Source organism: Macrotis lagotis, chromosome X (genome assembly GCF_037893015.1).
Source record: "Macrotis lagotis isolate mMagLag1 chromosome X, bilby.v1.9.chrom.fasta, whole genome shotgun sequence".
NCBI classification, from domain to species: domain Eukaryota; kingdom Metazoa; phylum Chordata; class Mammalia; order Peramelemorphia; family Peramelidae; genus Macrotis; species Macrotis lagotis.
The window spans coordinates 654,107,168-654,128,168 of record NC_133666.1 but is presented as its reverse complement, the minus strand read 5'-3'; the positions used below and the strand labels follow the sequence as shown (position 1 = coordinate 654,128,168).

General features: G+C 37.7%; 1 protein-coding gene and 1 pseudogene across 1 annotated transcript in view; both read right to left on the bottom strand.

Moving 5' to 3' along the window:
* Positions 1-12,411: 12,411 nt before the first annotated feature.
* On the bottom strand, positions 12,412-13,326 carry LOC141497658 (ran-specific GTPase-activating protein pseudogene; annotated as a pseudogene).
* A 97-nt stretch (positions 13,327-13,423) lies between these two features.
* LOC141501221 (ceramide synthase 4-like) overlaps positions 13,424-21,001 on the bottom strand; it is a 34,520-nt gene continuing 26,942 nt past the window's right edge. The window contains exons 9-11 of the mRNA XM_074205016.1: positions 19,229-19,335; positions 18,740-18,896; positions 13,424-16,289 (exon numbers count right to left, since the gene is read on the bottom strand). Of these exons, the coding sequence (XP_074061117.1) occupies positions 16,113-16,289; positions 18,740-18,896; positions 19,229-19,335 (441 nt within the window). The 3' untranslated portion in view covers positions 13,424-16,112. The remainder of the gene's footprint in view (positions 16,290-18,739; positions 18,897-19,228; positions 19,336-21,001) is intronic.

Here is a 21,001-nt window from a genome sequence, read left to right as displayed (position 1 = left end):
TGTACCTGATTGTTGCACTGATGGAATGAGCAAGTACATCAAAATTGATCATCACCCCCATGTTGCTGTTAGGGTGTACACTATTTTTCTGATTCTGCTCATCTCACTCAGCATCAGTTCATGCAAATCCTTCTATGCTTCCCCGAATTCCCATCCCTCCTGGTTTCTAAAAGAACAACAGTGTTCTTTGCCATACATATACCACAGTTTGTTAAGCCATTCCCCAACTGAAGGACATTTACTTAATTTTCAATTCTTTGCTATCACAAACAGGGCTGCTATGAACACTTTTGTACAAGTGATGTTTGTATCCGTTTTCATCTTCTCTTCAGGGTATAGACCCAGTAGTGGTATTGCTGGATCAATCTTTGCCACTCTTAAAGGGCTGCTAATAAATATTTTTTACTTATTGGTCCTTTTCCTTTTTATTTTTTATTTTTTTGAGGAATATAGACCTAGTAGTTGTCCAAGGCTTATATGTAAAGATTTTAAGCAAGGTTTTTAGCCCTTTGGGCATATATCCAATTTGCTCTACATAATTGTTGAATCATTTCATAACTTTTTTTGTGAAGGAAAAAAACACAAGATTTTGCTACATTCCTTCTAACATTTGTCATTTTTTTTCTGTCATATTAACTAATCTGACAGGTGTCAGGTGCTTAAAGTTTTAATTTACATTTCTCTATTCAATGGTGATTTAGAGAATTTTTTATATGACTATAGATAGCTTGTTTGAAAACTGCTTGCTTATATTCTTTGAATTGAAGAATGACTCTTATTTTTATAAATTTGACTCAGTTTTCTATATTTGAGAAATGAAGTCTTTAACAGAGAAACTCACTGTAAATTTTTTTTCACAGTAATGTTCATTACCTATGTATTTCCCTTCATCCTATTTTCACTTTTAGATATCCTTGAGGAAAAGATCAGAACTGAACAGAAATTTTGACTTTCAAATACAAGAACTGGGAGAAAGATAAGAAGGTAAATATGAAAGACTTGTTATAATGGATTTAATAAAGTTAAACTATTTGCTATTTTAAACAGGAAAAGGATATTTGTAACTATTAAGAATGTTACCATTATTAACAGTAGTTAGAAAGAGTATCCATAAATAGAGGGGTTAGGTTTGAGTTGATTTTAATGAGATGCTCCTAAAACATAAAAATCAGTTTGACAGAGGTAGAATAGAAAAAATGTTATCTCATATTTAAAATGTATGAATGGAAGAACTTTTATAGTGGAGGGGAGAATGGGCAGCATTAGAAGTTAATTTTCACCAGAACTGGGTAGAAGAAATAATAACATATACATTTGCTTAGGCATCATCTGCTTATATATAAAAGTCTCATAACTTACAGAGGAATAGGAAGATTGGAGGATAGGATATGGGAGGGATTCTGGATGTGAAGTAGGGAGGCAGTGGTCAGATGTAAACTAGATTTCTGAGGAGGGATAGGGTAAAAAATCTTAAAGTCAAATGAAGAAAAGCAGAAATACTAAATGCATCCTTTTCAGATCATAATGCAATAAAAGTTTAATTAAAAAAATCAGTGTAGAAAAGCAGATTAAAAATTAATTGAAAACTAAACAATCTAATCCTAAAGAATAAGTATATTAAAGAAATGTAGAAATAAAAATATAATTTTATTAAAGAGAATGAGACAACATACCAAAACTTAGGGATGCACCAAAAGAAGAAATCAGAGAAAAATTTATAATTTTAAATGCTTATATAAATAAAATAGAGAAAGAATAGATCAGTGAATTGAGTGTACAATTAAAAAACTAGAAAAAGAACAAATTAAAAATTTCCAACTAAACACAAAATTGGAAAACCTGAAAATTAAAAGTGATAAAACTATTGAATTAATAAATAAAACTAGGAGATGGTTTTATTAAAACCAATAAAATGGATAAACCATTGGTTAATATACTTAAAAATGAGAGAAGGAAATCACAGTATCAAAAAAGAAAAGGGCAAATACACCACTAATAAAGATAAACTTAAAGAAATTATCATGAATTATTTTGCCTAATTATATAATGATAAATTTAACAATTTAACTGAAAATGAAGAATGCTTATAAACATGTTAGATGTTTAGATTAAAAAGAGGAAATAAAATATCTAAATAAATCTATTTTAGAAAAAAAGAATTGAATAGACCATAAATTAGCATCCTAAGAAAACATAGGACCAGATGAATTTATAAATGAATTCTACCAAACATTTAAAGTTCACTACTTCCATATTAAACAAATTATTTGTTTAATAAACAAATAAATAACAGAGAAGTCCTACCAAAGTCCTTTTTATGAAACAAATATGGTGTTGATATCTAAACCAGGAAAGACAAAAACAGAAAAAGAAAATGATAGATTAAGTTTACTACTGAGTATTGATACAAAAATCCTAAATAAAATATTAGCTAGGAGACTACAGCAATATATTACAAAAATTATCCATTGTGAACAAGTGGGATTTATACTGGGCTAGTTCAATAAAAGAAAAAGCATTAATATAACCATTCAATATAAGAAAAAATTAATATAACTGATTATATCAATAATAAAATGAAAAACTTTTGACAAAATACAGCACTCATTCCTATTAAAAAATCAAAAACATAGCTGGAAATGGATTTTTCCTTAGAATGACAAGAAGCGTCTACCTAAAATCATCAACAAATGTTGTCTCTAATGGGGATAAGCTAGAAACATTCCCATTAAGATGAGAAGTAAAGCAGGGATGACCATTATCGCCATTATTATTCAATATTTTACTAGAAATGCTAGAAGTAGCAATGAGAAGACAAAGAAATTGAAGAAATTAGACTAAGCATTAAGGAAATGGAACTATCAGCCTTTGAAGATGATATGATAAAATACTTGGGAAATCCTAGAAATTAAACTAAAAATTAGTGAAAACAATGATTTGAGCAAAATTGGAGGATATAAAATAAACCCATATAATCACCAGCATTTTTGTATATAACCAACAAACAGAGCCTTGCAATAAAAGGTATTTCAATTTAAAATAACCACAGACAATAAGATACCTAGAAGTATACCTGCCAAAACACCCCAGAAACTATATGAACATAATTATAAAATGATTTGTATACAAATAAAGTCAGATTTAAATAATTGGTTAAATATTGATTCTTCATGAATGGGCTAAGGCAACATAATAAGAGTGACAATTCTGCCTAAATAATAGACTTTTTCAATGTAATCGTAATTAAACTATTCAAAATTATTTTATTGAGCTAGAAAAAATAACAACAAAATTCATTTGAATATAAAATGAGATAGATTTTAATATATTAAAAACAATCAGCTAAGACATTAATTAAAAGAAAATAATAGGATACAAGTCAGCATACTAAATTAGGTAATTTGATTTGTAATTGAAGGCAAGATTAGGGGCTTTGGTAATTGGGAGTGGGAAGGAGTGAGTTTCTGTTGTGTTGGGAGGGCAGTGAGTAGGTTTTGAGGTCGTTCTTTTCTGAGTTGAGAGGTGTTGATTAATTGAATCCATTTGCATTTATGAAATACTAGATGGCTTATACCATCCAATTTCCCATGGATAATTTGTAGAAATACAACATGGAGGATAATATAATGGTAGTTCAAGATTTTAGAATAGCAAACCAACTCCATTTTGTAACTGATCTCCACTCCATTTTTTTTTAGGTTTTTGCAAGGCAATGGGGTTAAGTGACTTGCCCAAGGCCACATAGCTAGGTAATTATTAAATGTCTGAGGCCAGATTTGAACTCAGGTACTCCTGATTCCAGGGCGGGTGCTCTATCTATTGCTCTACCTAGCTGCCCCCACTCCATTTTTTTTAACTGAGAAAGTACCAGTCAAAAGTGCTAGATACTATTATTTTTGCCCTCTCAACACCCAGTTTCTATATGGTATTGGCAGGAAGGGAGGAAAGAAAAGAGAGGTCAGAGGTTGGAAACCTAAAGAAAGACCTTTTCCCAAAGACCAAAATCACCAGCCACAACAGCAACAAAATCCAAAAACAACACAGGTCCATTTTTCTCATGAACTCTTCCTCATTATTCTCTTCACTGATCTATAGTACCCTGAGGATTATAAAAAATATATAACTTTGTATTTCATTTTTACATGGTTTCTGTTTCCACACCTATTCCTCCAATTTTGGGACTAGGATCTCTTTACCCTTTTCTGAAGCACCTTTCCAGATGTCTTTTCCTATTATCAAATGAGATAATATTTATAAAATGCTTACTACAGTGCCTAGAGCCTCCTAGATGCTTAAAAATGCTTGTTCTCGGGGAGGCTAGGTGGTGCAATGGATAGAGCACTGGCCCTGGAGTCAGGAGTACCTGAGCTCAAATCCAGCCTGAGACACTTAATAATTACCTAGCTGTGGTGGTCTTGGACAAGTTACTTAACCCCATCGCTTTGCAAAAACCTAAAAAAAAAATGCTTGTTCTATTTTTTCCTCCATCTTCTCCAATATAGAGTAATTCATAGAGTCAATCCTTATCACAAAAGGATGAGGAATAGGTAGCCCAGCAAAACTAACCATCGGAGCCACCATCTCTGATAGTGTGTGGTAATACCCACCTGTAGACTGTTATCTTTCTGCAAAGAAAGGAAAGGGGTACATTTTTTTCCTCTTTTTTTGTGACCTGACTTGATCATTAACCACAAAGTCATCAATTTAATATTCTTTCTATTTCCAGAGTTATAGTCATGTTATAGAATATTTTCCTTCTTACTTCACATGACATCAGTTTCTAAAGATCATCTGATTATTTTTGTATTGTTCATCTTTTTGATTCCTTATGGAACAGTCTTTAAGCACAAACCTGTGAACTCTATTGAACTCAGACTCAGTCAAAGTCTGGAGAATCCCTGGAGAAGAGTTCAGAGTCCAACCCCTCATTGTACTAAGGAGGAAATGTATCTAATAAAGATCCTTTTGTTGCCACCTACCTGCTCTCTCCTACTTCAATGGAGGGTTGGCTTCCCGAAGACAGGGAAAGTTCTCCTTCCTTTTTCCCTTTCTCTCTTTCCCCCCAAGTCCCAGTCTAGCACATGGGAAAACTCAATAAGTGTTGGTAGTGATGGCCCATCCAGATCAATGTCCAGCTCTCTTCAAACCCTGGTTAAAGCCTAATTGTATGGCTCTTTAAAAGCTAAATAGAATAATTTCTATTTTATCCTAGAAACAATAGCAAACCATGATATTGATTAGGTAGGAGAGTAATATGCAAAATCTTTACTTAAGGAAAGTTACTTTGGAAACAGTGTGTAGGATAGTTGGAGTGGAGAAAGAGTTGAGGCAGAGACACCAATTAGGAGGTAAGGAATAAGGAGGACATGACCTAAATTGGTACCAAAGAGTGAACATAAAGGATTGGATGTGAGAGATAGGAAGAGAAAACCTATAAGATTTGACAATTGATTGGAAGAGACAGACAGAAAGGAACTGAGGAAGAGATGGCAAGAGTGGAATAATGGAATTTGGAAGAAGGAAGAAAGTAGGGCTTCTGAACAAATTAAGATGAATAGAAGGGCAGAGATAATCTTCCATGAGGAGTTAAACTGTCAACAAGATAGGTAGCTGGAGACCTCTACATGAATTCTTTTGACAAACCATGACCAACAGATTTTCAATACAAGAGTTTGGGTTCTCAAATTGGTATTAGTGCAAGCAGAAACTAATAAAGCAAGCAAAATTATAATAGGATGAATAAAGGAGCCAAATATAGCTGCAGTGTTAGTGGAGTCAAGTCCTTTAGCACTGTCCATGATCTTCAGGAGTATGATAAGCATTTCCTATCCATATTTCAAATAGCTATTCAGGGATTAGGACAGTCTGTGAAGGTATTTCCATGACTATCTTCAGGTTCAGGTTACTTATGGAGATTCTCTAGGTAATACTGCTAGTGATAAGACAGTTTAGTTTAGTACAATGTGACAATTCAATTCAATTCACCACAAATTCAGACAATTCAATGTGACAGTTCAAGGGACAAAAATCTGTTCACAACTTGTGATCTAATCCTATTTATACAGAGCTATAAATTAGGAACCCCTAATTTAAAGAAATTCAGTTTGTACATTGCATTTTCTCTTCCTGTTTTTTACCCAAGCCCTCTATTTGATATGGACAATGTCATCTAGAGACCAAAGAATAAAAGCTCTGACTTGAAAAATAAGTGATTCCATCCTTTAATATTATCAGATTCCTATTTCAAAATAGGAAATATGAAATCCCTATTTCAAAATAGGAAAAAAAGAAATTTGAAAATTTTTGCATTATCTTATATGTGAAATCTTTTTTTGTAAAATCTTCTTTAAAAATTTATTTATTTTTGAATTTTACAATTTTCCCTCAATCTTGCTTCCCTCCCTCCACTCCCCACAGAAGGCAATTTTTTAGTCTTTATATTGTTTCCAAGTTATACATTGATCTAAATTGAATGTGTTGAGAGAGAAATCATATCTTTAAGGAAAAAATATAAGGGATAGCAAAATTACATAATAAGATAATGTTTTTTTTTTTTAAATTAAAGGTAATAGTCTTTGGTCTTTGTTCAAATTCCACAGTTCTTTCTCTGGATACAGATGGCATTCTCCATTGCGGATGGCCCAGAATTGTGCTTGACTGTTGCACTGATGAAATGAGCAAGTCCATTAAGTTTGAGCATCATCCCAATTCTGCTGTTAGGGTATGCAATGTTCTGGTTCTGCTCATCTCTCTCAGCGTCAGTTCATGCAAATCCCTCCAGGCTTCCCTGAATTCCCATCCCTCCTGGTTTCTAATAGAACAATAGTGTTCCATCACATACATATACCACAGTTTGTTAGGCCATTCCCCAATTGTAAATATGTAAAATATTTAATCCAGTTTTAGAACTGATTATTAGAACATACTTAAAGCCTATACATTCATTAAAAACATTTGAAAGTCAATCATTTATATGGCATCCTAGAAGTTTGATTTCAAACAATTTAATCTTATTGTTTTCCTTAAGTTTACTACTTCCATAAAATTTAAAAGCACTTTATATTTTTCTCTTATCTCTTTTTTGAGGATAAATATATTTTCTTCATAACATCCTGGGAGAAAGAGATACTTCAAGGAAACAATCTTTTACATGAATATATAACTATTAAGGAGGGAATGGCAAGCCTAAGAACTTGTTTGCTTAGTTGATTCAGTATATGGAATTGACCACAAATTCAGATTAAAAAAATAGCTTAAGGTCTTTCATGTTTGCATCTTATTATAGTGTTTCAGGTATTTTAGTATTAATATGCTAGTAAACAGATTTACTATTGTGATGACAAAACTTCCACTGCTCATCTACACTGGTAATAGAAATTTGCTATGAAAAGAAAAAGGAGAGACATGATTATGACTTTATCAAGATTGTCCTTTCAAAAATGTGCATACCCTTTGATCCAGCAATACTGCTACTGGGTCTATACCCTGAAGAGAAGATGAAAAAGGGCAAAAACATCACTTGTACAAAAATATATTAATAGCAACCCTGTTTGTGGTGGCAAAGAACTGGAAATCAAGTAAATGTACTTCAATTGGGGAATAGTCTAACAAACTGTGGTATGTGTATGTCATGGAACACTATTGTTCTATTAGAATCCAGGAGGGATGGGAATTCAGGGAAGCCTGGAGGGATTTGCATGAACTGAAGCTGAGAGAGATGAGCAGAACCAGAAAAACATTGTATATTCTAACAGCAACATGGGGGCGATGATCAACCTTGATGGACTTGCTCATTCCATTAGTGCAACTATCAGGCACAATTTTGGGCTATCTGCAATGGAGAATACCATCTCTATCCAGAGAAAGAATTGTGGAGTTTGAACCAAGGACTATTGCTTTTTTTATTATTACTTTTAATTTAGAAAAAAACCCTGATATTATTATGTAATCTTGCTATGTCTTATACTTTGTTTTTCTTCCTTAAGGATATGATTTCTCTGTCATCACATTCAATTTGGAACAATGTATACCATAGAAACAGTGTAAAGACTGGCAAATTGCTTTCTGTGGGGGTGGGTGGGAGGGAAACAAGCTTAGGGGAAAAATTGTAAAACTTAAAATAAATAAAATCTTTAAAATGAAAAAATTTTGTCCCTTCAAGGGCATAGAATTATCTAACATAATCCATAATAGGGGAAAAAATCTCCCTTAGCTCTGTTTAGTTCCAAGTAGTCATAATTGCCTGCAAATCATATAGAAAAATTCTACATTATTCACAGGGTACCAAGTCCTGGTTTATAATTAACCAAATGGGAAAATTTCCTGTTCATAAAGGAAATAGCACAATGGAGAAAGTGAGGATGCTACCTTGCCCATGCAAATTTGACCCTCTCACCTTTCCCAGGTGCAGCATTTCCCTTGAACAGTGAACTATTGACTTAATGCCAATTCAGACAATCATATCTGAAGTAAAAACTCAGAACAGTACCACATTATAGTCCCAAAGAACATTTTCTTTATGTAACAAAATTTCACTAAAATAAGTTAGGGCTATTGTTTTATTATTAACTTTCTTACGTTGAAGTAATGGCTAACAATGAGCACATATAATAACTCTTCATTTATCCTTCATTTATAAATTAAGAACATCACACTAGAGTTTCACACATGGCAAATACATGAGAGTTGCCTTAAAACTCCAGAAAAATGTTGATTATAGTAAACCTCCCATCTGGATTGCCTCTTTACTCATGAGGCAAAATGAAAATTTTGAATCTAAGGTCTATTATTACTATATTGGTTGAAAGACGAAATTCAATACATATTGTCCATTAACTGATAAAATGTCATAATTTTCACAAGTGATAGTCAAATATTTCACATGAAACTCACTCTGTAGTATAAGCAAACTTATAAGTCCCTTCCACTTCAAATAGGAGTGGTTCTAGTTTCTTAAATTTCATCATTTTAGCATTTTATAAAATACTATCAGCATGGATAAGATCTTATGACCTTGCATGAATCAAAAAAATTCTAAAAACTTCACAGATAAGGATAACTTAAGAGGCCTTTACAACTTTCTCCCTCCAAAACAAGTTAGTATTATCATCCATTTTGTTTTATTTTTTCAATGAAAGATTTTATTTATTTTGAGTTTTAAAATTTACCCCATTCTTGCTTCCCTCCCCATAGAAGGCAGTCTGTTAGTCTTTACATTGTTTCCATGGTATATAATGATCTAAGTTGAATATGATCAGAGAGAAATCATATCTTTAATGAAAAAATAAAGTATAAGAGATAACAAAATTACATAATAAGATAATGTTTTTTTTTTCTGAATTGAAGGTAATAGTCTTTGGTCTTTGTTCAAACTCTATAATTCTTTCTCTGGATATAGATGGTATTCTCCATCGCAGATAGCCCCAAACTGTCCCTGATTGTTGCACTGATGGAATGAGTAAGTCCATCAAGGATGATGATTGCCCCCATGTTGCTGTTAGGATCTATGCTGTCTCTCTGGCTGTGCTCATCTTGCTCATGCACTTGCAGTTCATGCAAATCCTTTCACGCTTCCCTGAGTTCCCATCCCTTCCTCCTGGTTTCTTTTCTTTTTTTTGGTTAATATGACTCTACTTATACATTACCAAAATATTCTTTTTTATTTCTTTTAGTTTTTTTCAAGGATATGGGGTTAAGTGGCTTGCCCAAGGCCACAATTATTAAGCATCTGAGGATGGATTTGAACTCAGGTACTCCTGACTCCAGGGCCAGTGCTCTATCCACTGCATCACCTAGCCACCCCCAAAATAATTCTTGTTTAAGAGTAAACATAATACCTCCACCCCCACAAAAATATAAAACCTCATGAGAAACAAAGTAAATAAAGAGAAAAAATGTGTTTCAGTCTGTGTTCTGATATCATCAACTCTGTCTTGGATGGATCACATTCTTTATAATAAGTCCATCACAGAAGTTACTTCCGTATTTTTCCACTGTTGCTGTTGCTGATTGTAATTCTCTCCATCCATTCCTCCCCATTACCGTCTATTGTATTTTCTCTCTCCTTTCACTCTGTCCCTCTTTTAAAATGTGCTGTAGGGTAGCTGAGCGGTGCACAGGACAGAGCACCAGCCCTGGGGCCAAGAGACCCCAAGCTCCCATACCACCCCAGAGACCCAGCAACCACCTGGCCCCGTGGTCCTGGATAGTCCACCCAATCCTATCCCCTTGCAAAAAGTAAAAAAGAAAATGTGTTATATGTGACTATGGTCTACTCTCTCCTCTGTCACTCGCATCCCCCCCCCTTCCCCCTTCCCCACTCTCCTTTTTTTTTTTCTCTAGATGTCTATACCCTATTGAGTGTGTATGCTCTTTCCTTTCTGAGCCATTTTTTTTTTACATTAAGTGGCACTTTATTGGAACACAAAACAATTACAGAGTGAGACAAGATCTCTTTTTGGAAGGGGGAGAGTGCCTGGCATGTTTCTACCCCACACCCCTCCCTGGCTTCACCCTTCAATGGGAAAGCATCATGGGGACATACATCCCCTTTTACATACATTAACTTCAATGAAAGCATTTAAAAACATACCTTCCTGTTCCCCCAAAACTATCACTCTAGTGGGGACAACGCAGGAAGAAATCAAAGCCAACAAACATTCATGGAGTACAGTTGCCATTGTATCGATCGACACCAGAGAGCATAACAGATCATTTGATTTCGTGTGCAATTGCTTAATGCTTTATTTATGCCCACATCGGCTTTTTGAAGGGGTCTTTCACAACCTCCTTCTCTTTCCTGGCCTCACTGGTCACAGTCTGAGTCACAAGGATTCACAAGACCAAAGGGCAATGAGAAGACAAGTTTATCGGCTGGAGAAGGTTTCTGGTTAGTCAGTGTGTATTTCTCCTTTAACACATTGCCCTTCCTTTGGAAGGGTGCTCCCCTGAGAAGGGGCCAGGGGCTGGTATTCTTAAATGGACAGACACAGACCCAAATAGGGAAAACACCAAGTCGGAACGTGAACATCTAGAGTGGGACATCATAAACATGGGTGAATTGATGGAGGATGCTAAGTAAGGACCTTCAGCAAGTGAGACTGAGACGGACATGCTTTCTTTGTTTTGTTTTAAATAAAGCACCTTTGGTGGGTGGTAAAGAAAACAATTGAAGGGAACCTGCCAAGATTAAAAACCGCACTGAAGTAAGTTCTTTTACCTATTACTACTAAGAAACACTAGAGGCTAATAACGCTTTTCAACCGTTTATGTTGCTTTCCAACACTCACAGTGAATAGTGGAAATAAAACTCCAGCCTGGGTGGCTCTCTGTTCTCACTGGTGACACAGATAGTCATCATTTCTCAAGCTTATGGCAGAATGAAATGTTTTAAAAAAACAAAACCTTCAGCATTTAAAATTGTAAAACCATCCTCCCTATGGGAGGGCCTTTCATTTTAAGCAAGCTCAAAGTTCTTGGCTTAAAACTTAAGAGAATAGAGCAAAACTTAAGACAGGACACAAGGGCCCCAGCTGAGCAGCCAGAGAGAAAGGGGGAGCGGGCAGGGGCACACAGCACAGCCACATGCACATGATGACTTCCTTGAGGTATTCTTCACTTCTGGGGGTGCAGACAGCTGACCCCCTGGTGGCACCCAGGACCCAACACACATCTAAAGGATAGAGGCCAAGAGGCTAGCACTGGCCTGAAAACCCTCTGGGTAGTGCCACCACCTAGGGGAACAGTCACCAGGCCTCCCACCAGAGGCTGGTGACTCCAGGTGTCGCCCATCTATCACCAAGGCCCCCAGCTGAGCTGGGATGGAACTCAGGCCTCACCCTACAGCCCCTGTGCCACCTTGACTCATGTGCTAACCCATTACACAAGGTGTGGGGAGGACACCCATGCCAGAAAGGTGAAACAGGGAGGCACAGCTTACAGAGGAGGATCAGGGGAAGGACCCCAGCCTGGCCCCTGTATCCACTCCCAAAGCCAGGGCCTATAAAGGCCATGCACACACACACACACACACACACACACACACACACACACACACAAATGCTGCTTCCACCAGCTTCCCCTAGATCCTGGGGCTGGCCAAGGTCACAACACTAAGGTATATAGAGCACAGCGCCCTACTCCATGGTTACCCAGAAAGACTCAATCACTCAAGCTATGCCAATTGTGCCCCAGGAAATAATTCTGCAACTGGGCTGGGCTAGCTGGTACATCACAAATGGAGAAGCATCTACTGCGAAGGGTGGGGAGCATTCCTAATGACACCATCCAACTTAAAGATGCACCCTCCAAGAAAACCCTACATCACCAACACAAAGACAAAGGCACCCAACAACAACCAATGCCAGGGTTTACAGTCATCAATGTGTGCAGGTAAACATATAAAACTCAGTCCTGTCCTTGGATACAGCGTTCAAATGTGGTTTATTCACTCTTTTGGATGTACTATAAATAAGTGTTTCCACTATGGAAAAGAATGTTATGAGTGCCGTACATATGACATCTTCCAAAGGGTAAAAACTTAGAAAACAACCTGGAGGCTGGAATTCAGTTCTTTATATAAAGTCCCTTGTAAAAAAAAACACAACAAAACGAAACAAAATAAAGAAAATAAAAGGAAAGAAGGTGAGGCCCGCGAGATGATTTATTGCAGTAACACGTCCTGGCCCTTGGTCTCCTCAGGCTCCTCGGGGCTCTTAGGCTCTTGGCTGCTTTCCTTCTCCTCTTTCTCCTTGTCCTTCTCCTTCACCGTCAGCTCCGAGAGCTTTTCCACCACTTTTTCAGTGCTTTCTTTGCCTGCTCCTTTCTTGTCTCTCTCTTCTATCTCATGCCTGCATTCTTCAAAATTTGCCTTAAACTTCTGGGCGTTTTCTGCGTTGAGGAACCGAATGGCCAGCAGCTCCGGCTTGGGGCTTTCATCTGCAAAGTCTGCGTGTGTGTTCCAGACCCAGGCCCTGTCACTGCCTGCATTGGGCTTCAGTTCCATCAAGGGCGTTATATAGTGATTGGCACAGATCTTCAGAGTTTTGTCCCTTCTCATGAGAAGGTGAATCGTGCCTTTCTCCTTGTGTTTCAGCAGCTTCACCTCACCCGTCCCTCGCTCTTTCCATTCTGGAAGGTCATTCTCAGACGCAAATCGGAACATCTTAAAGAGCTCTCCTTCATCTTCCTCCAGGGTTTTAATTTCCTGCTCCGGAAGAGACACTATGGGTTCAAACTGTGGATCATGGTTTGAGTCATCCACGTTCTCAGTGGACGTGTCGTGTTCCTCATGAGCTTCCTTGGCGGCCACCATCGGGGCGGGAGAGGGGGCCGATGCGGCGGCTGGTCCTGGCGGCGGCGGTCGGTGCGGCCCGGGCCCTGCTTGTCTGGCGCTGGCGCTGCCTCGGCCCGCGCTTACCTCAGCTCGGCCCCGTTGCCCACCCCGGCTGGCGACCCGGGCCCCTTGACCGCGGTGGCAGCGGGAAACGCACCCCCGCCCTCTGAGCCAATTCTGATGAGAGTGAAGGCTCCCTCATTCCCCCTCGCCTTCCCTCCTTCCATATCACTGCAAAAGCTCATTGCAAAAAAAAAATAAAAATATCTTTTATATGAAATATCTTAGCCTATTCCACCTCTCCTTTCTCTTACTCCCAGTACATTTCCCTTTTAGCCATTGACTCTATTTTAACAATATATCTTCAGCTCCTTCTACCTTTAAAGGAGAAGGTTCATATGAGTATTATCAGTATCATTTTTCTATGCAGGAATACATGCAGTTCATTATCATTAAGTTCCTCATAATTTACCCTTCTTGTCTACTCTCTCTATGCTTCATCCGAGTCCTGTATTTGAAGGTCAAACTTTCTATTCAGCTCTGGTAATTTCAACAGGAACATTTGAAATTGCCTTGTTTCATTGAAAGTTCATCTTTTCCCCTGGAAAAGGATGTTCAGTTTTGCTGAGTAGTTGATTCTTGGTTGCATTCCAAGCTCCTTTGCCTTCCAGAATATTATATTCCAAGCCCTGTGAGCCCTTAATGTAGTTGCTGCTAAGTCCTGTGTGATCCTGACTGCAGCTCCACAATATTTGAATTGTGTCCTTTTGGCTGCTTGTAATATTTTCTCTTTGACTTGGGAATTCTAGAACTTGGATATAATATTCCTGTGGGTTGTTTTTTTGGCATCTCTTTCCAGGGGAGATTGGTGGATTCTCTCAATTTCTATTTTGCCCTCTGCTTCTAGGATATCAGGGCAATTTTCCTGTAGTAATTCTTTAAAAATGAGGTCAAGGCTCTTTTCCTGATCATGACTTTCAGGTATCCCAATAATTTTTAAATTATCTTTCCTGAATCTGTTTTCCAGATCAGTTGTTTTTTTTCAATGAGATGTTTCACATTTTCTTCTAATTTTTTATTCTTTTGGTGTTGAGGAAACGTTTCTTCACTCTGGCGGGACTGCCCCTCTAACCCCATGGAACAGAGTTTTCCCACTATTTTACAGGTTACCTTGGGCTGGAGAATTGCCTCACTGGATCTTTCTGTGGATTCTGTCTCTTGAAAATTTAGTTAGAGTCATAATTTTTATTTTTAGGTTTTTGCAAGGCAAATGGGGTTAAGTGGCTTGCCCAAGGCCACACAGCTAGGTAATTATTAAGTGTCTGAGACCAGATTTGAACCCAGGTACTCCTGACTTCAGGGCCAGTGCTTTATCCACTACACCACCTAGCCACCCCTAGAGTCATAATTTTAAGATTTTTTCAAATATTTTGGAGAGAGTACCTAGGAGAGGCTCTTCTCCTGCCACCATCTTGGCTCTGCCCCTCTATGTGTCACTATCATCCATTTTAAAGTAAAATATACTCAATTAAATCTTTTCCTCCCTTCTTTTTATTAAGTTCTTTCTTTAATTATTCCCTACAAAAGTGGTTTCTTATGTGGGTTATGGGTTGTTTTTTTTTTTTTTTTTTTTAGAAATCTAGATTGTATGGACATATTAACAAGGAGCAGTCTTGGCTTGAAATTCTTACCTCAAAATACCAATAATTCATTTTTCCTATGTGTTAGTACTTTATGTCTGTTTTTAGCATAAAAACTGCTCAAAAGTTTCGTATTTATTTGACCAAATTTGCTTCAAACAATTATCTAAGATTCAAATTCAGTCATATACTTTGGACATTCTCAGTTGAATGTGCAATTTTACCTTTTCTCTGCTTTTAATAGTTTGCCTAAGTGAGATTCAGCATGAGATTTACCCTGTTGTTACCCCATATTGGCTGCCTATGGTTGAATAAGACCATCTATTCCTCACTGCCCCATTTCCACAAGCATGCAATTCTTATTCTTCAATCATGAAAGATAAAGAATCGGTTTTGAATTGAACCTATTTCTCCTTATCCTTCCTCATCTGAGGAATTTAATTTTCTGACCCCTTCATGGGTGACTAATTACTGGGAGAGTTCATACCAGCCTGTGATAAGACTGGTGCATCAAATTGTTAAAAGGGAAAATTTTTCCTGTATGTACAGGCTGCATGCTGTAATAGGAAAAACTCAGAAAATAAGACAAAAGGAATTTATTGTACCCTACCAAGGCAGCAGTGTTGAATGTGACCTAGGCATAAATCCAAATTACTTTTTCTCAGCTAAATCTCAGACAAGGTTGCCAGTCATGAGTGACATGGAAAGTTTTAGAAGGGATAAAAATTTTGAAATTTCCTGTGGTGAATGGAGTAATGTGTTACTTAAGGAACTTTGAAAGAATTGCTTAGGGAAGTTCAAAGTCTCCCTCTTCATCCCTCTCCCCCTCACTCTGTTCTTCTAAGGGGCAACTTTCAGCAGCCAAGGCTTAGGGTGGTTCAGGGAAAAGGCTGTTCAACAGAAAGATCACTAAATTCACCATATAATCCTCAGAAGAGATATTCTATACTCCCTCCTCTACCCTAAGGTCCAGTAAATGGGATATTTTGAGATATAATGAGACAAGGACCCCTGTCCATTATAAAGCTTGCTCAATGTAGTCCATGATTGATCAGAATTTGAGACATTTCCCAGGGTGATTTAGTCTTCAGGAAGTAATGAGTTCAGTAATGCAGAGATGCTCCAGAAGCTAGACTAGATTATGTCATAGGTACAGCCTCAGAGGCAAGCTGGTCAGTCCCTCGAACCACCCGGGCCCGCACATCTGTGACACGACTGAGCTGGAGCCTTCCATTGCTACGCTGACTCTTTGTCAACTTCTCATCACTCATATCATCCTCCTCCTCTTCTACGTCACTCCTCACATCACACTTAAACTGAAAAACAGAGACAATCTGTCAACAAACATCTCTTAAGCCCCTACTTTGCATCCATTACTGTGCAAAGTAATGAAGAAAGCAAGAAAACATACAATAGTCCTCGAACTTCCATTCTATCAGGAGAACTATTATATGCAGAATATATGCATAGTAAATAGACAAGGAAATTTTGGGTAGCAGCAGAAGTTGGGGGTTGAGAGGAAATCAGGAAATGCCTAATTTAGGTGATGCTTGAGTCTTAGAAGAACCCAATCTAAGAAAAAGATGTGAGTGGGAGATTATGTTTCAGGCATGTGGAAAGACACAGAGATAGTGTCCAGGGTGAGGAATAGCAAGAAGACCGGTTTAGTCAAACAGAATTATGAATGAAGCAATGGGATCAATGTATGATGAAGTTGGAAAAGTAGACACGGACTGAGTGGTATGATCTTTTAAATGACAAATAGAAGCTATCCTTTCTTTTGGTGGTAATAGGGAGCTAGTGGAATGGCCACCATTACCTTGTTATCTATCCTGCTTGCTGTTTCAGTCTCTGAACCACTGACATTTCATTTACCCTGGCAGTGTCTGAACCCTAAAACCCTCTTTTCCTGATTTCCAGTTTTGAAACCTGAATCAGTATTCTATTACACCTGGATCCATTACTCCAGGAAAGGGCAACCTCATTTACAATTCCAATAACTTCCCAAATGAGTTAATTTTTGTAAAGTGCTCTACAAACCTTAATCATTACCTAAATGCTAACTATTAATCTGAAACCAAAACAAAACTGTTTACTGGTGCCCTCTATATGCTGTCTCCCTTTCCTTAACAATACAGTCTTAATTTTTTTAGTGTTGTTGGAGCTTAATAAAGGTTAAAGCCTTTAATAAGTGTTTTTTCATTCACTCATTCATTGAGTAAGAGAGTCTGTTCTTCACTGAATGAATTTGTCACCCAGGCTAGGTTTTGGTGACTATGATCAATGACCAGAGTATTCTCCTTTCTTCTTCCCTAATGAGTTCAGAGTAGCTAACAATAGTTTCCATTCCCCACCCCAAACTCCTACTCTCATGCTAGGAGACATCAATATACCTACTAATACTCTCTTAAAAACTTTAACTTTCCAGCTTAATTACTCAACTCCCATGACCTGTCCCTCTCCACCTGGGTCACACATAGAAATAAATGGTCTTCCCCTTGAGCTTGCTATCATCCACAAATATTTCACTTCTCTGTACATAAATTGTGAGATTTCTTTGTCCAATTATCATCTATTATTCCATCTTTTTGCTTTACAATGCCCAATATTTTTCTTTTTTACTGTGATCTCCAATTTCCTTCACCCCTTAGGTCCTTAACAGGTTATCACTCCTGCACTGGCTACACTTTCCTTTCTCTCCTATTGGCAAATCAGTCTAACTGGACAGTATTCTCTCCATTTAAATCTCTTGCCTCATTGTCCTATTAGATATTATACTTTTTCAAATCCTAACCTTGGATTACATTCACCATCCATCTCTTTTGTCCATATTCACACTAGACCATAATAACTGAGATTCTCTAGAAATTTATTATATATTGTCAAATAGGTTCTCAGTAAAGATGGGAATTCTTTTATACTTTCCTGATTGATTTACTAGATCATTCACCAAAATGGAAATTCCAAACTTTTTCATCCCTCCTCAAGAATCCTACAATACTCTTCTCTTTACTCTGAGTGAGTACCTCACCTCCTTCTTCACTGAAACAATCGATGTCATGCAATGAGATTCTCCCTCATTTCCTCTCCTCCTTTTCTCTCATTATTCCGATATCTTCTTCTGCTCTCTCCTCCTTCAACTTTCATATAAAATTGTAGCCTTTCACTTAGCCAAAGTAAACTCCTTGATATACACCCCTGATCTCATCCCCTTTCAACTTCTTAAGCATACAGATCTCTATGATCTTCTTTCTCTTTGGCCTAATCTGTATTTTGGTAAAACTACTTTTGAACTGTATAAAGGATGAATTTGATAGTTCAGATGAACTGTTTTTGGTGACAAGGATCTGCACTAGGATGATAGTTAAATGAGTAGAGAAAAGGGCTTAGAAGGGTGAGATATTATTGTAGAGGCAGATGTGATGAGATTTGACATTGATTGAATATACAAAGTGAGACAGAATGGGAAAGAAGGATGACCAGAGATGAGGTGAAAGAAATGAGAGAGGAGAGAGAGAGAGACAGACAGACAGAGAGACAGACAGAGAGACAGAGAGAAATTGGCAAAGACAAGTGGTGAAAGGCAAGAGCACTGGGTAAGATGCCTTGCTGGTACTACTTGGGGTCTATCAGCACTAGCATGCCAAGTCTTCATTATAATGTTCAGCTTCTACCCCCCCAGTACTTCTGCCCTTTCTCCACCTTCTTTGCTGGTGGTCATGGGTAGAGAGTAGGGTGGACAGGCCAGGGTAAGGTTTGTACCTACCTGACCTTCTAATAAAAGTTTGAGGAACATTTTGACAATGAGGACAGACCAGAAAATATTGAGGCACATTACAACCAACAAGAACGCATTGCCAAAATAGTATCCAAAGAAGAACTGGTTGTTTTTCTTGAAAATATGGTAGGAAATGTAGAAGACTCTGTAAAAGAAAAAGGAACTGGGGATTATAATATAGAAAGGGAAGAGGCAGGCTGCCAAGGCTTAGACCCTTTGGTCATCAGAAATATCTTGCTATCCCTCAAAATAGAGGGACAGAGTAAAAGTCCCTGGGATGGGGGTAAGGATCTCTTTAAAGGACCACCCCCACACCCTCATGGCCTGTTTTCACCTCATTTTTTTGCATGCCTTATCAGGCAGGAGGCTCACTTCTATTTCTAGGAGATAGCTCTTGGCAGCAGAAGGTCCCCATTACTCAGACCATTCTCCTCCTCCTTGACCTCAATCTACCCCACTTCCCAGGACCAAACTCACTTGTATGGGAAGACAATGAGTCTGCTAATTAAGAACACCAGACTAAAGATGATGAACAAGACGTCCCGAGTTATCCTCCACCCTGCGTAACTTAGCATCTTACCCAACTGGAAAGAAACAACAAGATAGAATTTTATTAATACATAAACCCAGAGTTTAGATGGGACCTCAGAAGGTATCTAGTACAACCTACACTTGGTCAAGAATCCTCCTAGATTCAGATTTCACCTGAAGGTCTGCAATGATGGGAAACTCCTACATTTCACAGAAGACAAATTCTTCTTTCAGAGATCTTTGAACATCAGAAAACTTTTTCTTATATGTACCCTAAACATGTCCTATGGAGGATTGTCTGAGTTTCAGGGCATCAATTAGAGACTAAAAATGCTACCCTACTCTTTTAATTTTGTGTAGGACAGAGCTAGGCACAGAATAAACACACATTCATGGATTGTGACATTTATTGTCACAATTCAGCATCCTCCCCTCCCTAAGTCTTCTCCATTTCTCTCAAATGCATCACATTGCTTGTCACTTATATTTGAAACCTCACCATCATCTTTGACTCTTCACTTTTGCCCCCCTCTCCCATCCTTCCACATATCCACATCTCTATCTATATTTTCTTATCTCCAACTATCAGAATTAGAGTTACTAATTATGGTTTACTGGATTACTGAATGTAGTTTCCTATTTGGATCCCCTGCCTCATGTCTCTCCCCACTCAACTGCCAATGTAATATTCCTAAGATACAGGTCCAATCATATCACACCCCTGCTCAAAAAATTCCGTATTCTCAGGATCATATATGAATCCTCATATTTGGCATTCAAAGCTCTTCATAATCTAGTCCCAATTTATCTTTCTGAACTTAATATTCCCTTCCTATACTCTATTTTCTAACCAAATCTGGATTGTTTACTCGTTCTGAAACACATTAAAAAGATAATTAATACATGCAAACAATATAATAGCTAGCATGTTGTTGTTCAGTTGTTTTAATTGTATCCAACTCTTTTTGACCCCATTTGAAGTTTTCTTGGCAAAGACACTGGAATGATTTGCCAGTTCCTTCTCCAGCTCTTTATACAAATGAGAAAACTGAGGTAAGCAGTCTTAAGTGACTAATATTTTAGCAGTCATTTAATTGATAATTGTTGATTGATGGATGTATGTATGTTTGGATGAATTGTTAAGGCCCCTGTTTTGGACACTGATTCTCTCTTATGCATCCCAAATTGCATTCCTGTATGCAGTCTCCTAATAAGGACCCTTGCCTCAAGTCTCTCTCAACTGGGCATCCCAACTGTGGTTGCCAGTGTCATTTTCTGAATTCCCATTATACTTTCTATCCATGCCCTTTTCCCTTCCCCTTCCTCATCCTCCTTTCCCCTACCCTGGACTTTTCCAAAGAAAGCACTGTTCTGACAATTTGATTTTTCCCCCATCTCAACTCCAGCCCTTTGCTCTATGCATCCTCTACCCTAAAGCTGAAATTTTTGGGATCCTGGTAGATATTCAACCTTGTTGCTTCCAGGTTTCCTTACTTTCTGCCATGAGCTCATTAGCAAAGCCACCATTAACCATTTTGGTCAAGTTATTCAGTCTCTGTGGCCTGGGTAGGTCTTCAGAATTATGCTCTCTCTGCCCAGTCCTTTCAGTTCTGCCCCCTGCAAAGATTTATATATTTTCCTTCCTGATCCTACCTCCTCATGACTCCTGCCAAGGCTTTACAATAGAGGGAAGAACTGAAGAATGCTGGGCTAGAAGTG